This window comes from Plasmodium falciparum (assembly GCF_000002765.6).
Source record: "Plasmodium falciparum 3D7 genome assembly, chromosome: 6".
NCBI classification, from domain to species: Eukaryota; Apicomplexa; class Aconoidasida; order Haemosporida; family Plasmodiidae; genus Plasmodium; species Plasmodium falciparum.
The window spans coordinates 912,501-932,399 of NC_004327.3; the positions used below are offsets into that span (position 1 = coordinate 912,501).

The window sequence follows — 19,899 nt, forward strand, 5'->3', positions numbered from 1 at the left end:
AACGCTGCTTATATTTTATTTTCTTCAATTGTAAACTTAAATATACATTTTCAAAATTATTTTCTTCATTTCCATTTAAAGTAGATATACCCCTTAAAAGAATATCAATAATATTGACATCATCATTATTATCCAATTTTTCATCCGGTAATGATAAATTATTGTTTGATGTGCATATGCGTTTTTTCTCCTGAACGTGCAAGGTATTTTGTATAAAATTTATTAACTGTTCAGAAGAAAATGTTTCTTCTGTTAATAATTTCTTTACTTGATTTATGAGTTGCATTTCATATTGAATTTTATCATTATCGAAAACATTTTGAATGTCATTATTATTATTATTTTTCATATGGGTTATATTTTCACATGTATTATTATTTATTATTTCTTTTTTATGTGGTGAGAATCGTCTCATTTTGGTTCCACTTTTTCTTAATGATATATTTTCTGTTAATAAAAGAAGTTGTCCTATTATTATTAACAAAGCTGTTTCGCATTTTAAAATTCGTTCTGTTAAATTAAAAAAGTGGAAGTTAAGTTTTTTTATTAAATATAATTCAAGTTCTGAAAATCCTCTTTCACATCCAAGCATTAAAAGAATTTTCCCTTTTTCCATATTCAAAATGGAGTATTCAATTGATTCCATATTTTTCTTTTTAACATTTGTATGTGCACATATTTTTAACGTATGTTCATCTGTATATTTTTCAATATTCATGAAAAAAGAGCTAAAAGAGTAATGTATATAAATTTCGGGAAATCTAGTACACATGGCTTGTTCTAAGCCTAACTGAAGAGCAAGTTTAATTTCTTCATTTTTTAAAATTTTACTAGATTCATAACATTTATTAGAAAAATCAGAAAACACAATAATAATTTTTTTCACTCCTAATGAAGATAACTGTTGTAAGAGTTTATTTAACACTTTTGGTCGAGGTATACATAAAACAACATCTATAGGAAGAACATTATCATCTGATTTTTCTTCTAAATGAATAGGAGTTAATAATTTTATAATATAATAACTTTTGCTCTCTTCTATAACTTTTCCTTCTCCTTTACCTTTATTTATTACTCCCACTTTAATAATCTGATTTAATGTAACATTTAATATGTTCTTTAAATGACTAGTTTGTCTATTATCTGTTTTGAAAAAATACTCTTCATTATTTTTATATATTATTTTGGAACTAATGAGTATTAAATTCATTATATATTATTAAAATATATTGTATGGTAGGATATGATGTTATTTGTTATAATGATGGATATTTTTATGGTTTGATTCTTTTTGATCTATTTTAATAACATATAAATAAATAAATAAATATATATATATATATATATATATATATATAATTCATAGATTTAATATTTTAATTATATTTTGGTTAAAGCGAATATAATAATTTTTTACATATATATATATAAATATGCTGTACGTTTTAATACGTTAAGATAAAAAATAATACATTAAAAAATGTTAATAATTAAGCAGGATATTAATATGATGTTGGAAATAACTTAAAAAAAATAATGAAATAAATATTACATATATATATAAAATAATGTTTCTAAAATAACAGAAATAAAAAAATATATATATAATATATTGTATACCTTTATAGATATATAAATATAATAATTCTAATTTTTATAAAGAACAAAAAAAAAAAAAAAAAAAATAAATAAATAGTAAATAAATAATATAAAGAATATATACTATATTTATATATATATATATATATATTATTATTATAAAAATATATAAAATATATGTGCATGAACAGGATGGAATTCAAAAAATTACATATGTATATATAATATTGTATATATTATATACATATACAATAATATTATATATATATATATATATATATGTTTATTTATTTATTTATTTATCAATTTTTATTTTACACCTGTTAAAAGAAAGATACAAATTTAAAACAAAATATTAAAAAAAGTATCAATAAATATATCATATAGCATACAAAATAAAAAATTATAAAGCATATATTATATGAAGAAAGATACATTTAAATTTTTTATTTTTGTTATGCTAAAATTATAAAATCATTTATGTAATTCATTAAAAAAAAAAAAAAAAAAAAAAATAGCTTTTAATTATTTTTTTATATTTCGTTGTTTTCAATGTGTATAAAGAAGTAAAATACAAATTGCAATATAAATTAAAAAAAGTTGGACAAATTTATTTGTATGATATTGGTTTGCATTTGATAAAAGTAACTAAATTAGAACAAAAATATATAATGAAAAGATGATGTGATTGTTAAACGTTTTAAATGGTTATATATATATATATATATATATATAATATATCCTTTATGTTTTTTATTTATTTATTTCTTTTCTTTGTTTTTTTCTTTTAGTGGTGTTTGGAAGTCCATTTAGTGACACCTATCCATCATTTATTTGGAAATCACTTAAGAAGAGTAGAAAAGGAAAAGACATTTTTAATCCTTTTTTTTATGCTTTAAATAAAACAAAGTAATGATTTAAAAAATAAATAAATAAATATATATATATATATGAACATGTTCATAATTTTATTAAAAATATTATGAATTGTTCAGGTTAATTTTGAATACATAAATAATTAAATTTATACATATATATATATATATATATTTTTTTTTTTTTTTGTAAGAATTTATGACCATATATTAAAATACAATAGTCGTTATTGGCTATTTGTTGTGACAACAGGATGTGTAACATCCTATTTTTGGGGTGTATGGTTTAATAATCAATGGAAGAGAATAAATAAGGGGGTAAGAAAATATAAATGAATAAATATATGCATATATATATGTACATATATATATTATATTTATTTGTTTGCTTATTTTTTTATTTTTAGAAATTGTACATTGATTGTCCCTATAAATATCCAGAAGAAGAAGATTAGGATATGAATTAGTGACTTTTCCTTTTTTTTTTTTTTTTTTTTTTTTATATATATTAAAAATGGATGAATTGACACATAGAAAATTATCATATGTTGACATATTATTAAGGTTATTATGTAGGATAAATTATTATTTTTTTATTGGACTTCTAAAATGTGACATCTTTTGTATTATTTAATTTTTTAATATATTAACATCTTAATGTTAACATATATATAAAAACATATACATTTTGTAAAATATATATATATATATATATAATTTTTTTTTTTTATATTCGTATAATCATTTTGACAGAAAATGCATGAAAAATGTTGAACGTCAAAATATTAATAAAAGACACCAACTTTATATGTATCATTATAAACATTAATGTATAAAATTTTTATAACTTTATGATTAGAAGAAAATCTTTTTGACAAAAAAAAAAAAAAAAAAAAAAAATTAAAAAATAAATATAAATATAAATATAAATATAAATATATATATATATATATATATATATATATATATATAAACAAATGTGTAAAAAATTTATTCATTTATTTATTTTTACAAATATAACATTGTTATATTAACAAATATTGTATCTCTTTATATGAAAAGAATAAATGCAATGCTGATATAAAGATATAAAAGCACAAATTTTGTTTTATAAATTTTGTTGCTTGGAACAAGAAAAGTATAGTAGATAAGTCTACCAAGGTGGATAATAAATCAATTATAACACTTATTTCTCCTATACAAAAATTTTTTGTATTAATAGATAATTTATTTTTTTCAATATGATTATCATATATTTTATAATCTTCATCTGTATTTTCAACTTCACTATGAATATCTAAATTGTTGTGTACATCTTTCGTGTTATGAATTACATTATTTTTTAAATGGATATTTTCTATATTATTGTGCCCATTTTGCGTAGATTCATTTAATATATTATTTTTATGTATGGTGGTTGCATTATCATTAGAATGAATATTATTATGTTCTACATTAGTACTAGAAGTACTATGACTATATCTATCGATAGGCGTATTATTTTTATGAGAAGTATTGCTTATTTTATATTTCTTTTCATAATTTTTTTTTTGTAATGTTAACATTTGATAGACTTGAAAATTAATATTTGATCTAATAGAAGTGTATGTTAATATACTTAAGCTTTTTAATATGGAGGATAAAGAATAAAATAAATAATAAATATATATATTATTTGCTAGATTGTACGTTGAAAAAATATCTAGATATATACTAATAATATAAAAAACGGTGGAGAGATATCTACATAATTTTACATTTTTATCTATAAAATGACTTAATTTGTATAACCAACATATTTTTAATATTTTTATAAGTATCTCATTATTCATCAATAATTGTGTTAAAAATAGACTATTCATATTTTTTTTATATAAGTATAATTTTGCACCTAAGGAAAATGCACTACTTAATGATACACATATTCGAGCTAAGGATCGATACATAAAATAATTTCTAAAATATGCATTTTCTAAAGGTTTAATTATATTTTTTATAAAACTTGGATAAACATAAATTTTTAATGGTCTTATATTTTTTTTTCTACAAAAGAGATTTTTCTTCTAACAAAAAAAAAAAAAAAAAAAAAAAAAAAAAAAAAAAAAAAATATATATATATAGATACACACATAAATATATATATATATATATATATTATATTATTTATATATTTAAAAAATATATGTATATAATTTATTTTTTTTTTATTCTCATTACATAAATATTCGAAGATAAGCTCAGAGTTTTAATATTTTTATTCAGCACATAAGTAAAACTATTGTATGACAACAAAATAAATAAAAGGTGAAATACAAAAAATTTCATCTTATATTTATTTTATTTTTATATCAAAATATCTTAATAGATAATCCTTACAAAATAAAATAATCTTATGCACACCAAAAATTTATATAATCTGACAAATGTGTACACATATATATATATATATATATATATATATGTGTATATAATATATATATATATTTTTTTTTTTTTCCCTCCCTCCTTTTTATTATTTTAACAGTAATATTTTTTTGATTACAACCATGTTTTTTTTAATAATGATCATTTTTTATATTGATCATATATTTTTTGTAGTGATCATTTTTTATATATAATGACTAAAGAAGAAAGAAAACAAATGAACAAAGAAACAAGAGTGGACAATAAAATATTTATAAAAAAAAAAAAAGAGAACAAATTAAGGCTCAATAAATATAACATGTATATAATAAATTATTCATTTTTCTGTTATAATTTAATATAATATTAAAGATAAAATATATATTATAAATATATATTATAAATATATATTTATTTGTTTATTATTTTATAATAAAAAAAAAAAAAATAATAAAAAATAAAAAAAAATAAAAAAAAAATCGCTTTTATGGTTACATTATATATATATATATATATGTCATTTTTTTTATCTACATATTTATTTGATTTAAAAAAATAAGAAAAAAAAGAAAAGATATGAAAAGAAAAAGATCTTTCATAAATATAACATATATATTTATTTATATTTTATGAGCCCTATAAATATATATATTATATATAATATTACATATATTATTATATAAATTTATAATAAACCAATAAGGTATGAAGAAAAAGTTCATTATTCCATTTTATTTGAAAAATATTATACATATTATTTATTTTTTTTTTTTTTTTTTTTGTAAATCTCTATTTATGAATATATTGTATAATATATATATATATATATATATATAGATTATATTAAAAAAAAAAAATAAAAAATACATATAAATATAATATAATATAAATAAAAAAAATTATATTTATTTCAAATGACAAAAACATAAAAGAGGTATAAAAAATATATATCCGCTTTTATTTCAATTTTTTTTAATCCTTTTTTTTTTCTTTTTTTAAAATACAATATATATATATATATATATATATATATATAATAATTTCATGCACATAAAAAAAAAATTAAATACATTAATAAAAATGAACTACATTCAGAACTATATATATTATATAATATGTACCTATGATGACATAAACAATATTATATATAAATATAGATGAGGAACAATATTTTTTAAATATTTTATTTATAAAATTTATACATATATATATATATATATTATAATAATATATTACAATAAATATAATAACAATATATAATATATATAATACATATTACATAATAAATTAATGATAAACGAGAATGCTTAATTTTAGAAATAAAAAAATATAACAATATATATATATATATATATATAATATATAAATGTAATATAAATTGAAAGTAAAATTTAGCATACCTTTAAGGAATGTATTATATTATATTATATATATATATATATATATATTATAAGAATAGAAGAAAAAAAAATATATATTTTTTTAAAATGAATAAATAAAAATTATATATAAACTCTTTTTAAGTTCATGAAAAAAAAATATGTATATAATATATATATATATATAATTAAATATATAAATGTAATATATATATATATTTTATAAACAAAAAAAGAGTTATTAAAAAGAATGTATTAGTAATTTCATTTGAGAAGGAAGGTATTATTTTTACATATAATAATAATAGAGTAATCTCCTTTTTTTTTTTTTTTTTTTTTTAGATCGTAAAATGTATATATTTTATGAAGTTATATAGTGAGTTTTTTTAAAAATATATATATATATATATTATATATACATTTTATTTTTTGTTCGTGTTTATATATATATATAATTTATTTAAAAATAAATTTTTGTGATATAAATAAAAGCTATCTATGAATAAGTGTGATATTTGACAAAAATGTGCCGATTTTAAAAAGCGTCGATTAAAAAAAAAAAAAATAAAATAAAATAAAATAAAATAAAATATATATATATATATATATATATATATATATAGATATATATTTATGAGTGTGTTCCCATATAGATATATTTAACACATATTATATTTTTATACCTTTTATTATTTTATTATTTTATTATTTTATTATTTTATTATTTTACTATGTTGTTTTGTTTTTTGTTATAGGACGCACATTTATTATATATACATATATATATATGTTGTAATATTTTATAATTGTATGTGTTTCTTTTGTTAGAATTTGTTACTATAAAAAATATATTAATATATTAATATATATATATATATATATATATATTTTTTTTATTTTATTTTTTATTATTTTTTTTTTTTTTACGATGGCGAGACGTATGAACTTATTAACTATTGAAAAGAACATTCAGCATTTATGGAGGGAACATAATGTTTATGAGAAAGATTTTAGCGATATGAATGAAAGCCGATATACAGGCAATTTCCCTTACCCTTATATGAACGGTTTATTACATATTGGTCATGCTTTTACTTTAAGTAAATTGGATTTTATAGTTCGATATAAAAATATGGTTTGTGATAATGTGTTACTTCCGTTTTCGTTTCATTGTACAGGTACACCTATTGTTGTGTGTGCCGATAAATTAAAGAATGAATTAAATAAGAAGAATATACAAGATTTTGAAGATATATCATATGAGAAGAAGGAAGATGATTATTCTTTATGTAGATCTATTAGTGATGATAAAAATAATGTAGATAAGAATAAATTAGTTGAAGATACGGATTCAAATAAAAAGAATACAGATGTGACAATATTTCGTTCGAATAAAAGTAAAGCTCAATCGAAGGGTTCAAAACAAAATACTCAATATGATATTATGAAACAAATGAATATAAAAGATGAGGAAATTCATCTTTTCCAAAATCCAGAATATTGGTGTTATTATTTTTCATCAAAGGCTAAGGATCATTTATATTCATTTGGATTATATTGTGATTGGAGAAGATCATTTATAACAACAAATATTAATCCATATTATGATAAATTTGTAAGTTGGCACATTAATACTTTATATAAAAAAAATCTTATATATTATGGTAGTAGAGTTACTATTTTTAGTAGATATAATAATCAAGCATGTGCGGATCATGAAAGATCAGAAGGTGAAGGAGTCAAATGTCAAGAATATACACTTATCAAAATTTTTGTTTCGAATGTCAAAGATTTTTATTCTATATTTATGAACAGCATAAGAAGTAGCCAATCGGTACTTAACGCATGTATCGAAAAAAAAGAAGCACCCAACAATAATAATAACAAAATAAACAATAACAAAATCAACAATAACAAAATCAACAATAACAAAATCAACAATAACAAAAGTAATAATAACAAAAGCAATAATAATAATAATTGTGGTAGTAGTGCCAATATAAGTAATACCTTTTTTACAGATTTCGAAAAAGGAGAAGAAGATTTAAAAAATAAAATATGGAATGAAGACTTTTTTGTAAAAGATAAAAAAGTTATCTTCCTTGGTAGCACCTTAAAGCCAGAAACTGCATATGGACAAAATTATACTTTCATCAACCCTAATGAATATTACTATTTAACCTTAGGATTTGATAAACAAAATTTACATTATGGAGATAAAAGTTATGTAAATAATATTATGACGAAAGAAGAAATTATTAATAGCTGTCCAAACATTTATGTGTGTTCAGAAAATAGTTTATATAATTTAGCATATCAAGGAATAATACCTCTTTTAAAAAATAAAAATATAAAAAATGTACAAATTCCAAAAAGTGAAGATAATACTAATGATGATGATACTTTAGAAAAAAAAAACAATGATGTAATAACAAAAAATACAAACAATAATAATAATGAAAATAATAATAATATGAATAATGTGTATAACTTAGACGATGTTTTCATATTAAATAAAATAAAGGGTGAACATTTTGTAGGACTAGAGACATATACAAATATATCGAAGATAAAAAATTTATATATCTTACCTATGACTACAATAAAAATGAATATCTCCACAGGTATTGTACCCTGTGTGTCTAGTGATAGTACGGATGATTATGCTTGTTTAGAAGATATACGAAAAAAAAAAAATTATTATTGTGAAAAGTATAATTTAAAAGAAGAACAATTAAAAAATAATAGTGAATCATGTATAGAACTACCAGAAATAGGTAATAATACTGGTAAATATTATTACGAAAAGGAAAAAGTATCATCTTATAAAGATGTAAAATTACAAAAAATAAAAGAGGTTTTATATAAGAAACAATATTTTGAAGGAATAATGACTGTCGATCCATATAAAGGTATGAAAACATTTAATTGTAGAAAATTAGCAAAACAAAATATTATTAGAAATTTGGATGGGTTCTTATATAGTGAACCTGAAGTTATGGTAATAGATCGAAATAACGTCAAATGTATTGCAGCTTTATGTAATCAATGGTATATAAATTATGGAAATATGGAATTTAAAAAAGATGTTCTAATACAATTAAAAAAGAATAATTTCCAAACATATAATGATGTATTATATAAACAATTGCAACATGTCATTTTTTGGTTAGATGATTGGTCATGTAGTAGATCCTATGGATTAGGAACTTATATGCCACAATTTGATCAAAATAATCAAACGAATAAAAATGTTGATAATTATCAAAATAATAATGAGTATGTAATACCATCCAATGATGATAATAACCAAATAAACAATCACCATATCAATGTTGTGAAGGAGGAAGAAGAAAAGAATGTACATATAAAAAACAATTCACGAAAAGAATTAATAGAGAGTCTATCCGATTCAACTATATATATGGCGTATTATACGGTGAGTCATTTTTTACAAGGAAGTGTTGATGGTCAGAAAAGAGGTTTATTAGATATTAGCGCAGATGATTTGAATGATGCTTTTTTTGATTATATTTTTGATATTAGTGATGATACAAGTAATATATCTAAACATATATCTAAGGAGAAATTAGTAAGAATGAGGAGAGAATTTACCTACTGGTATCCTTTTGATGTACGTATATCTGGTAAAGATTTAATTTTTAATCATTTAACAATGGCTTTATTTAATCATGTTGCTATATGGGGGAAAAAAGAAAAATATGATCGAAATAAGGAAGATGTGGAAGAAAGAAGTATTTTAGATAGACAAACAGAAATATTAAATGAGTTAGAAAATATTGATTTATCAAGTTATGAGAAAATAAAATATTTCCCACGTTCTTTTTTTTGTAATGGACATGTTTTAGTGAATAAAGAAAAAATGTCTAAGAGTAAAGGTAATTTTATAACCTTAGAAGAAAGTATAGCTTTATATACTAGTGATGGGACCAGAATTGCCTTAGCAGATGCAGGAGATTCTATAGAAGATTCTAATTTTAATACTGATACGGCAAATAGTGCTATTATGAAGTTATATAATTTGATAAATTTTTCTATAGAAACAAAGAATAATGTATATATATTTAGATGTGGTGAGAAAACATTTAATGATTTGATATTTGAAAATGAAATAAATTATTTAACAAATAAATGTAAAGAATCCTATGAAAAATTATTATTTCGAGATGTTTTGAAATATGGTTTTTATGATATGTTATTAAAAAGAGATACCTATAGAATGATGTGTGATAAAATACATATGCATAAAGAAACAGTAAATTTTTTCATAGAAAGAATCTGTATAATTATTAATCCTATTATTCCACATGTAACCGAACATATATGGACTTATATTCTTAAGAAAGATACATTTTTAATTAAACAAAAATGGCCATCACCTGAAGAAACCAATTATTCTATAGTTATGCATAAGCAAAATAATAATCTATTGAATGTTGTCGAAATATTTAGAAAATCATATGATAAGGTAATCAATAAATGTAACAAGCAAAAGGTTGTGAAAGATAAAAATGTTTCAAAGGAAAACAAGAATCACAAAGATCTTATAAACAAGATAAATAATGATGAACAGAATAAAAAGAATAATGATACAAATGTAGAGACACAAAATGATTCTTCTGTTCATATTGAAAAAGAAAACAATAATGATAATCTGAAGAAGAACATACAACAAATAAAACAAATAAACCACATTAGCAACAATAATAATAATAAAGATAATATTTGTGATGGGCATAATAACGATATAGATGAAGATGATGATGAAGAAAGAGATGATGAAGAAGGTGCAAATTATTATAAAGAAGATGAAGAAGAAAAGATGAAGTTTAAAGCAATCGTTTATGTAGCAAGGGAATATAATGATACTCAAAAGAAAATTATAGAAATATTAAATAATATTATTAATAATAGTGAAGATAAAAAATTACCAACGAATTATATAAATCTATTAGTCCAAAATACATATGTTAATAATTTACCAAAAAATGAAAAAAAAGATATACTCAGTTTTGCAACTTTTCTAGTAAAAGATAATGTTACTTTAAATAATAATCAATATGAATTATCATTACCCTATGATGAAATACAACTAATTAAGGATAATGTAGATTTCATAAAAAGAAGTCTTAATTTGGGAGATATACAAGTATTAGAAAATAATAAAAAAAGTGAAATTGATAATACTGATATATATAAAATGTCTAATCCGGGATATCCATCCATATATATATACAACACTGAAGGATAAAAAAAAAAAAAAAAAAAAAAAATATATATATATTTATATATATATATATATATATATATATATATATATAGATGTATATATTTATTTTTTTTTTTTATTATATACTTATTATATCATATATCAAGCATGTCATATATTTTATTTCCAAATCGTTAATAAATTTTGTAAAATAAAACCACATTTTCACAATGTTTTAAAATAAATTATTATATTTATGTATATATATATATATATTTTTTTTTTTTTTTTTTTTTTTCTTTTTTCCCATATATCTATCTTTTTATCAAATCATTTAAAAAATAGGAACATTTCTCTTAATTCATCAAATTCTTTTTAAGACACAAAAAATATATATATGTATTGTATATGTGTGTTATTACATAATTTTATATTAAAACATTTCCCTTCGTTTCTCAATTATGTCTTTTCATGTTTTATATTATTTTCAACACTTATGAAGATATCACATTTTAATTAAAAAAAATAATAAAATAAAAAAATAAAATAAAAAAAAAAGAAATAATAAAATAAAATAAAAATAATAAAGGATTTATAATTTTTGTTTTAATTAAAAATATATACTATAAAAATCTTTCGATTATAACATATAACGAAAACACAATTGGTAAAAAAATGAAATATATATAAATATGCATATATATATATATATATATATATATATATTATTGCATTTATTATATTAAAAATTAGAACGATTTAAATATATATATATATATATATATATATATATATATATATATATATTTATTTATTTATTTATAATAGTTTCAAAATATAAAAACATGTACATAAATATTAACGAATAATTAACAAACAGTATAAAACTTACCACACATATGTATATAATACATATATATGTTTGTGGGTTTATTGTATTATATATACAAAATTTTAATTTATATACTTTAAAATTATATACTTGTTAATATATATATTAAGACATAAAAAATAATAAAACAAAATAGGCATATATATAAATATATAAATATATATATATATATATAATATATGTTGTATAAAAATCAATTGGTCTTTTATAAAACATATGAACAATTTCAAAACATATTTTTAATATTATTTATATTTTTTATATTAGGTAAATTATTTTTTAAAGACATATAATATGTAAATATTTCATCATCATTTTCGTCAAATACACTTATATTTTTTTTTTTTTCTTTTGTTATATCAGAAGAATTATTATAATCCGAATGATTGTAATTTTTAAAATTCATATTATTCTTATGATTTAGAATATGTGGATTTTTTAATAAACTTGATATTATTTTATCTTCATATAATGTATCGTTGTGTATATATTTTTCCTTTTCCTCATGATTTTTATATTGTTCTTCTTCTTTTTGTTGTAAGGTATTATTCTTTATAGCAGCAATAAAATTTTTGATTAAATCGAAATTTTTCTTATCATACATTACATGGGATAAATATTTTTTATGTATCTTCTCAGATTCCTTTAAATTTTTTTTTTCTTGATATAAATTATTCATTTGTACATTCCTACTTGTTGACGTAATTACATTATAATCATCATTATTAACATTATCATGACCATGTATATCATTACACTTTCTTATGTTTAATATATTTATTAAATCATTTTCTTTATTATCCGTTTTTTGCTTTCGTTTTTTTTCTTCCTTGTGTAAAACATCTTTTGAATTGATTAATTCTTTGACAGCTTGATAAATCATTTTTTCTTTATTATTATTCATGTCATGAGTACTTTCATATTTCTCAAGTATTCTTTTGTAAGCATTTACATCGTTCACCAGGGAATTTATTTTGTTACTATAATTATTATTACAACTATTATGAGTATCTATATAATTATTTTCGCACATATCAACAGGTGTATTATTATTATTATAATTATTGTTCTTCTTATTGTTTTTATTATTGTTATTATTATTATTATTACATATATCATTTATATTATCATTGTCCACCATTTTGCTCTTCCTATGTTTCATATTAGGATTGTAACTACTATCCATACTATTCGATGACGATTTTTTAATAGAACCTCTTGATGAATCAATTTTACTAAGGTCCTTATTATTTATCTTCATATATTCTCTAAACAATAATTCGACATATGCCTTTTCTAAATGTTTATTATTAGCAATTTCTATTTCTTTCATATAATCATAATAGTTTGATTTTATGTCCAATAAATTATTGTTACTTTTTTTTTTAAATAACATATTGAACATATTTGGGTTCTTTATATTTTTTAATATATAAGAAATGTTGTTATCTTTATCCATTCCTTTTTTTTCATTATTACACAAAACACTAATTATATTATTATTAATCATATCGTCATTATTTCTAATGTCGTAGTTCTTTTGTTTGTAAACATGCGAAAAGGATCTACTACACATATTATTATCGCTCCTTAAATTTTCGTCCCTACATAATAAATGATTCCTTCCCAAACTTGGACATGTAGATACGTTACTTATTTTTTTACAACTATTTTTATCTATCAGATTTTTATTTAATTCTTCAGATGATTGGGTTAATAAACAGGAACCCTTATCATAATTAGTAGATAAATTTGGAATATTAATATTTTTATCATTTTCTAATTCCTTATTATTTAAATCAAAAAGTCTATTATATACAGCATATAACATAGAATCCTCAATATCGTCTTTTTTCTTTGTTTTTATTAAAGTATTAGTTTGATCATTCACCATATTATCATCTTCCATTTTCTTTTCCTCCTTATCCTTACTTATTTTCATATTGTTCATAATATTTTCGTTGTTTAATAATTCAATAAAATTATCATTAATATTGGAGTATCTTATTTTATTCATATTCTTATTTTTATTTTTTATATATATTGACTTTTTTAATTCTGTAAGACAGTTATTTGCTGCCTTCAGATTTTCTTTATTACGTATATTTTCTGAGTTTATGATAAATAAATCATTTATATCATTTTTTGTGGACAAAATATTTAATAAATCACAACTTGTGACCATCTTATTATTCTTTTTTTTCACACGTTGTTTATTATTAATATGTTTATTGCTCCCATAAACTATATTATCATCATCATCATCATCATCATAATTATTATTATTATCATCATTATCATTATTATTAATAATATTATTCCTTTTTATGTTATTTTCATCAGATAATATTACATATTCTTTATTTTTTACATCCATTTTGTTATTCAAACATATATTTTTTGCAATATTGTACATGTTTTCATCTAATATTATATTATTCATATCCTCAATTACCTTAATATTATTACTCTTATCATTACTACTTTTGTATTTATTTTGTATAATATTTCCATTAATCATATTAGTTTTAAAGAATTTTAAAAACATCTCTTTTTGCTTACCAATACAAAATGGAATACGCTGTTCTGTTGAAATATTATTATTATTATTATTATTATTACTATCATTGGTATCATTGGTATCATTATTTTTTTTATGATTCTTTTTTAATTTCTTATTTATAATATAATTGTCCTTGTCACAACATGGAAGATCCATATTGTTTTTTTTTTTTTTTTCTTCTTCTTCTTCTTCTTCATTAGATTTCCTTTTTTTCTTTCTTCCTCTCTTGTTGGTTCGTTTAATATTATCATAATGGTTATAAACGTAATGATTATCATCATTATATTTGTTATCATCATTATATTTGTTATCATCATTATATTTGTTATCATCATTATATTTGTTATCATCATTATATTTGTTATCATCATTATATTTGTTATCATCATTATATTTGTTATCATCATTATATTTGTTATCATCATTATATTTGTTATCATCATTATATTTATTATCATCACTATATTTAATATCATCACTATATTTAATATCATCACTATATTTAATATCATCTTTATATTTATTATCATCACTATATTTAATATCATCATTATATTTATTATCATCGCAATGCACCCTATTTATACCAACGTCCTTTTCACATTTTTTCATTTCACTTTCATAATTATAAATTATATTGTTTATCTTGTTTAATACTTTATCATCCTTACAATTATTTAAAACAAAATTGTTAAATTTATAAAGGCGTTCATAAAATTCATCATTCTTCATATTTTTACTAAACCATTTTTTTACCTTTTCTTCATCTAATGACATAGCTTTTTTTCGTCTTTTTACTTTTAGTGATTTTTTTTTATCTAACATAAGTTTTTCAATTTCCTTCTTATCATCTGGAATATCTAAAGATAATTTTTTTTGTTTCTTGGATGCTAAGAGTTCCTGTAATCTACCTTCGTCTATGTCGCATATACTAAGTCGTGACCTCTTAGTCTTTTCAGCTATTTGTTTACCACATAAAATCCATCGTAACAAAAATAAAATTGATATCTTTTTACTATTGGAATATCCGAAATGTTTACAAGAAATTGTTTTTAATCTCATACTACCTTTATATCTATATCGTACTCTAAATTCTTGATTATGTGGATGAAAATGAGGTTGCCACATAGTATCTATAGCATCATAATTAATTTTCCTATTTTTTGGTTGTTTAGGTTTCTTCTTATTTATTAAATCATCATTTTTTGTTTTATCGCATGCATCATTTATATTCCCTATTTTGTTACTTACGTTTTCTTTTGATGTGCATCGTTCTGATAACACCTCTTCTTCACTTGATTCTCCAAAGCAAAATAATATATTACTATTTTTAAACTCTTCATATTGTAATATATATTTCTTTAAAAAGAAATTTATTTTAACATAGGTTTTATTTAATGTGATATTAATCTTAGATATATCCACATCCTCATTTTCAATTATATAATCTATATATTTTTGCACCTCCTTTATGGCATCTTCATCTCCATCAAAATTATAACTGCTCTTTATATTATTATCATGATAACCGTCCAAAGGAAAATTATTAAAATAGTTATTTTCTTTTATCTTATCAATACTAATATTATCATTATCTTTATTTTTTTTAATATGATAAATATTAGAAGTCTTTTCATCATTTATGTTGCCTAATTTTTTTTTTCTTCCTTTTTGTACACATTTATCTAATTGGCTACTTGACAATATTTCATCATGCAATATCTGATGTTCATCATTCTTCTCATATTTTGGCATGTTAATTTCATCGGTAACTTCCCTTATTTTGTTCAAATTTCTCAAACAGCTATTTTTATATATTTCGGAAATGGAAATATTATGACTTGTTAAATTATTTGATATGTCATTTGAATGGCTAGTTTGGCTATCATTATTATTATTATTATTATTATCATAATTGTGTTCATAGTTTTTCTTTTTCATTAATTTTTTAATATTTTTCTTTTTTAGTTCATTTATCATATTGTTCTTATTTATAGTGTATATATTATTATATTCCATTTGTTCATCTCTATTTTGAAATAATATTTGACTTTTACCTTGGTCTTTATTTTTGTCAAATATTGGTTCGGCGGACAATTCTACCTTGCCGTTCAGAATTTTTTTTTTAATTTTTTTTTTTTTTTTTTTTTTGGTTGATTGGTTATCCGAAATAAAACAGAATGTTACATGTTTTGTATTTTGGCAAGATGTACTGGGATAATTGATAATATTATGATTACAAGAAGAATTATGATTTTTATTATCATTATAATTATAATATTCATTTGTACATTTCTTAACATTTGTAATATTATCATCTTTTATATTATGTATTTGTGTCAGAGCATCATCATTATTTAATTCAGCATGTCCTCCATTATAATCAATAGTATTATTCAAATTTTTATGTTGTTCCTTGTTATTTGTATAATTATATGTAGACAATTTGTTTTTTAATGTATTAAATTGTGTAGTATTTTTTAATTTCATACAATTAATATTATTATGAATGTTAATATATGTAGAATAATAAGGATCCATATAAACTATATAATTCTTATAAAAATAAAACATTTTATGTAAAGACAAATTTGTATTTACCATTTTGATATCAGGAAAAACATAGTTTGGATATGTATGTCGTGAGATATGATATCTATATAATAATAAGAAGAAATATTTTTTAAAATGATCCCTATTTATACTTTTTATATATTTATTATAAAATATATTATATTTCTTTTGTTTTTTATATAATATAATATTTTTTTTGTTAATATTATACGTATGATTATTTATTTTATTTGTATAGTTATTCAATTTATTATTTTCGATTGTATTATATATATTTTGCAAGTGTTTATTAAGTACATTATAATAATTGTCATCATTTGTATATTTTTCAATAAATTGTTTTGTATTATTAAGATTAGTATCAATGTTATTGGTAAATTTTTTATTCCTTGTCCTGTGTTGATGATTTTTAGATTTTTCCATAATTACTTTTTTGAAATAATTTCTTTTTTTTAAATTTTTTAAGTATATATATTTGTGCATAAATATAATATTAATAGTATCCGTTTGATCACATGGGTAATTTTTATTATCATATGTATTGGATTGAAAAGATACCTTTTTTATAAAATTGGATTCATCGATATGTTCATTGCTTTTCGAAATGTCTTTGTTCTGCGATATATGATATTGGTAATGTGTATGTTTATCTTTATAATTATTACATGGATAATTTTTTTTTTTTTTTGTTTTTTCCATAAGATGATTATTTTGATGATAATTTGTAAGATATGTTATGTTATTGTTTAAATATTCCTTTTGTATATTCACACATATATTATTCATATTATTATCATCATGATAGTTCTTATGATAATTAATATTATTATGATAATTAATATTATTATGATTATTATAATTATGAATTACAGAGGACATATCATCTGAATCTAAAATTTTCTTGGCTAAAGAATTCTCAGAATTTGAATTTGTACAAAAATTAGTAAATATCACATCATTGTTTATATTATTATTATTATCATCATCATGATTATCATTATTATGAGAATTATTATTTTTTGAATTTACATTTTTATTTATGATATCGACTTTTTCCATTTTATTAATATTATTTATCTTCTCAAAAGATATATCTTCATGTTGGTTTATGTTCAAAGAATTAGAACAATTGTTAAATTTCTAATAAAAATGGAAAGATATGAAGAAAATAAAATATAAATGAATAAATATAAACATATATATATTATATATATATGTCTCATGGGCATACCTCAAAAGTGGATAAATTCATTGTATTATCCATTTGGTAATCTATTTTTATTTACAAAAATTTTACAATTTCAATAAACAACATCGTATAAATATAAATTTATAAAATAAAAAAATAATTCACATAGCGAGCAATACTTTATTTTATATATATATATATATTTAAACCGTTGAAAGGTATTATGATAAGAGCAAAAAGAAGAAAAAAAAAAAAAAGAAAAAAAAAAAAAAGAGTACATTTATTTATATATCTATTTATACATTCTATGTATATAAATACAATCAAAATATAACACAAACATCAAAAAAAAAAAAAAAAAAAAAAAACGAACATAATATATATATATGATATTATAACACATCATATATTATATCTTTAAAGAGCCTTAATGAAAAAGCACATATATATAAATATATATATATATAATAATTGTACCATAAAAATATTTAAAAAATGGGAAAAAAAAATTAAAAGTAAAAATATGAAATATAATATAAGAATTATACTTATACGTATTTATTAAATGAATTAAAATTATATGATTGTATATTAATTTTTCAAAAATAAAATAAAATAAATAAATAAATAAAATAAGATAAAATAAAATATAATATATAAATATAATATATGAATATAAGATATATTACATATTTTATTGTATTAATATATTAATATATATATAATATATGTAATATTATAAACCTCCTTTATGTGTTTACACATTCATTGAAATGTATATTTTATTATATTTATATATGCACATATTATTCATGTATATATATATATATATATAGATATAATAAATAAGATATAATTAATATACACAATGGCTTCTTATCTATTGAAAAAAAATATATATATATATATATATATATATATATATAGTAACAAAATTAAATTAGTATAATTTATTTAAAAGCTAATATTTAATTATAATTATATAATATATTAAAATGTAATAAGAAAAAAATGAAAGGAAAGGAAAAATAAAAGCATGAAAAAAAACAAAAATATAAATATATATATATATATATATATATATATAATATTTATATATTATGGATTTATATATATAGCACAAAGGTATGTTACGTAGAAATTATGTTATAATAGTTGAAAAAATATATTCAAGCATGAATAAAATAAAATAATA

The 19,899-nt window shown here is 19.0% G+C and overlaps 5 protein-coding genes across 5 annotated transcripts in view; 2 read left to right on the forward strand and 3 right to left on the reverse strand.

Annotated features, from left to right (window-relative positions):
- Positions 1 to 1,210, reverse strand: part of PF3D7_0622500 (RNA methyltransferase, putative) — a gene marked incomplete at both ends in the record, with an annotated part of 1,305 nt that extends 95 nt beyond the window's left edge. The window contains one exon of the mRNA XM_961115.1: positions 1 to 1,210. This exon is cut by the window's left edge and continues 95 nt beyond it. Within this exon, the coding sequence (XP_966208.1) occupies positions 1 to 1,210 (1,210 nt within the window).
- A 1,032-nt stretch (positions 1,211 to 2,242) lies between these two features.
- Positions 2,243 to 2,929, forward strand: PF3D7_0622600 (cytochrome b-c1 complex subunit 9, putative; the record flags this gene model as incomplete). Its single annotated transcript, XM_024473117.1, has 4 exons — position 2,243; positions 2,391 to 2,508; positions 2,669 to 2,792; positions 2,882 to 2,929. Coding segments are annotated over 4 exons (291 nt in total).
- A 570-nt stretch (positions 2,930 to 3,499) lies between these two features.
- PF3D7_0622700 (conserved Plasmodium membrane protein, unknown function) lies at positions 3,500 to 4,799 on the reverse strand (the record flags this gene model as incomplete). Its single annotated transcript, XM_961116.1, has 2 exons — positions 3,500 to 4,537; positions 4,692 to 4,799. The coding sequence occupies 2 exons, from the start codon at positions 4,797 to 4,799 to the stop codon at positions 3,500 to 3,502; spliced, it is 1,146 nt and encodes a 381-aa protein (XP_966209.1).
- Positions 4,800 to 7,184: 2,385 nt separating this feature from the next.
- Positions 7,185 to 11,528, forward strand: PF3D7_0622800 (leucine--tRNA ligase, putative; the record flags this gene model as incomplete). The annotated part of the gene is made up of 1 exon (XM_961117.1): positions 7,185 to 11,528. The coding sequence occupies one exon, from the start codon at positions 7,185 to 7,187 to the stop codon at positions 11,526 to 11,528; it is 4,344 nt and encodes a 1,447-aa protein (XP_966210.1).
- A 1,076-nt stretch (positions 11,529 to 12,604) lies between these two features.
- On the reverse strand, positions 12,605 to 18,574 carry PF3D7_0622900 (AP2 domain transcription factor AP2Tel; the record flags this gene model as incomplete). Its single annotated transcript, XM_961118.2, has 1 exon — positions 12,605 to 18,574. The coding sequence occupies one exon, from the start codon at positions 18,572 to 18,574 to the stop codon at positions 12,605 to 12,607; it is 5,970 nt and encodes a 1,989-aa protein (XP_966211.2).
- Between the last annotated feature and the right edge of the window lie 1,325 nt (positions 18,575 to 19,899).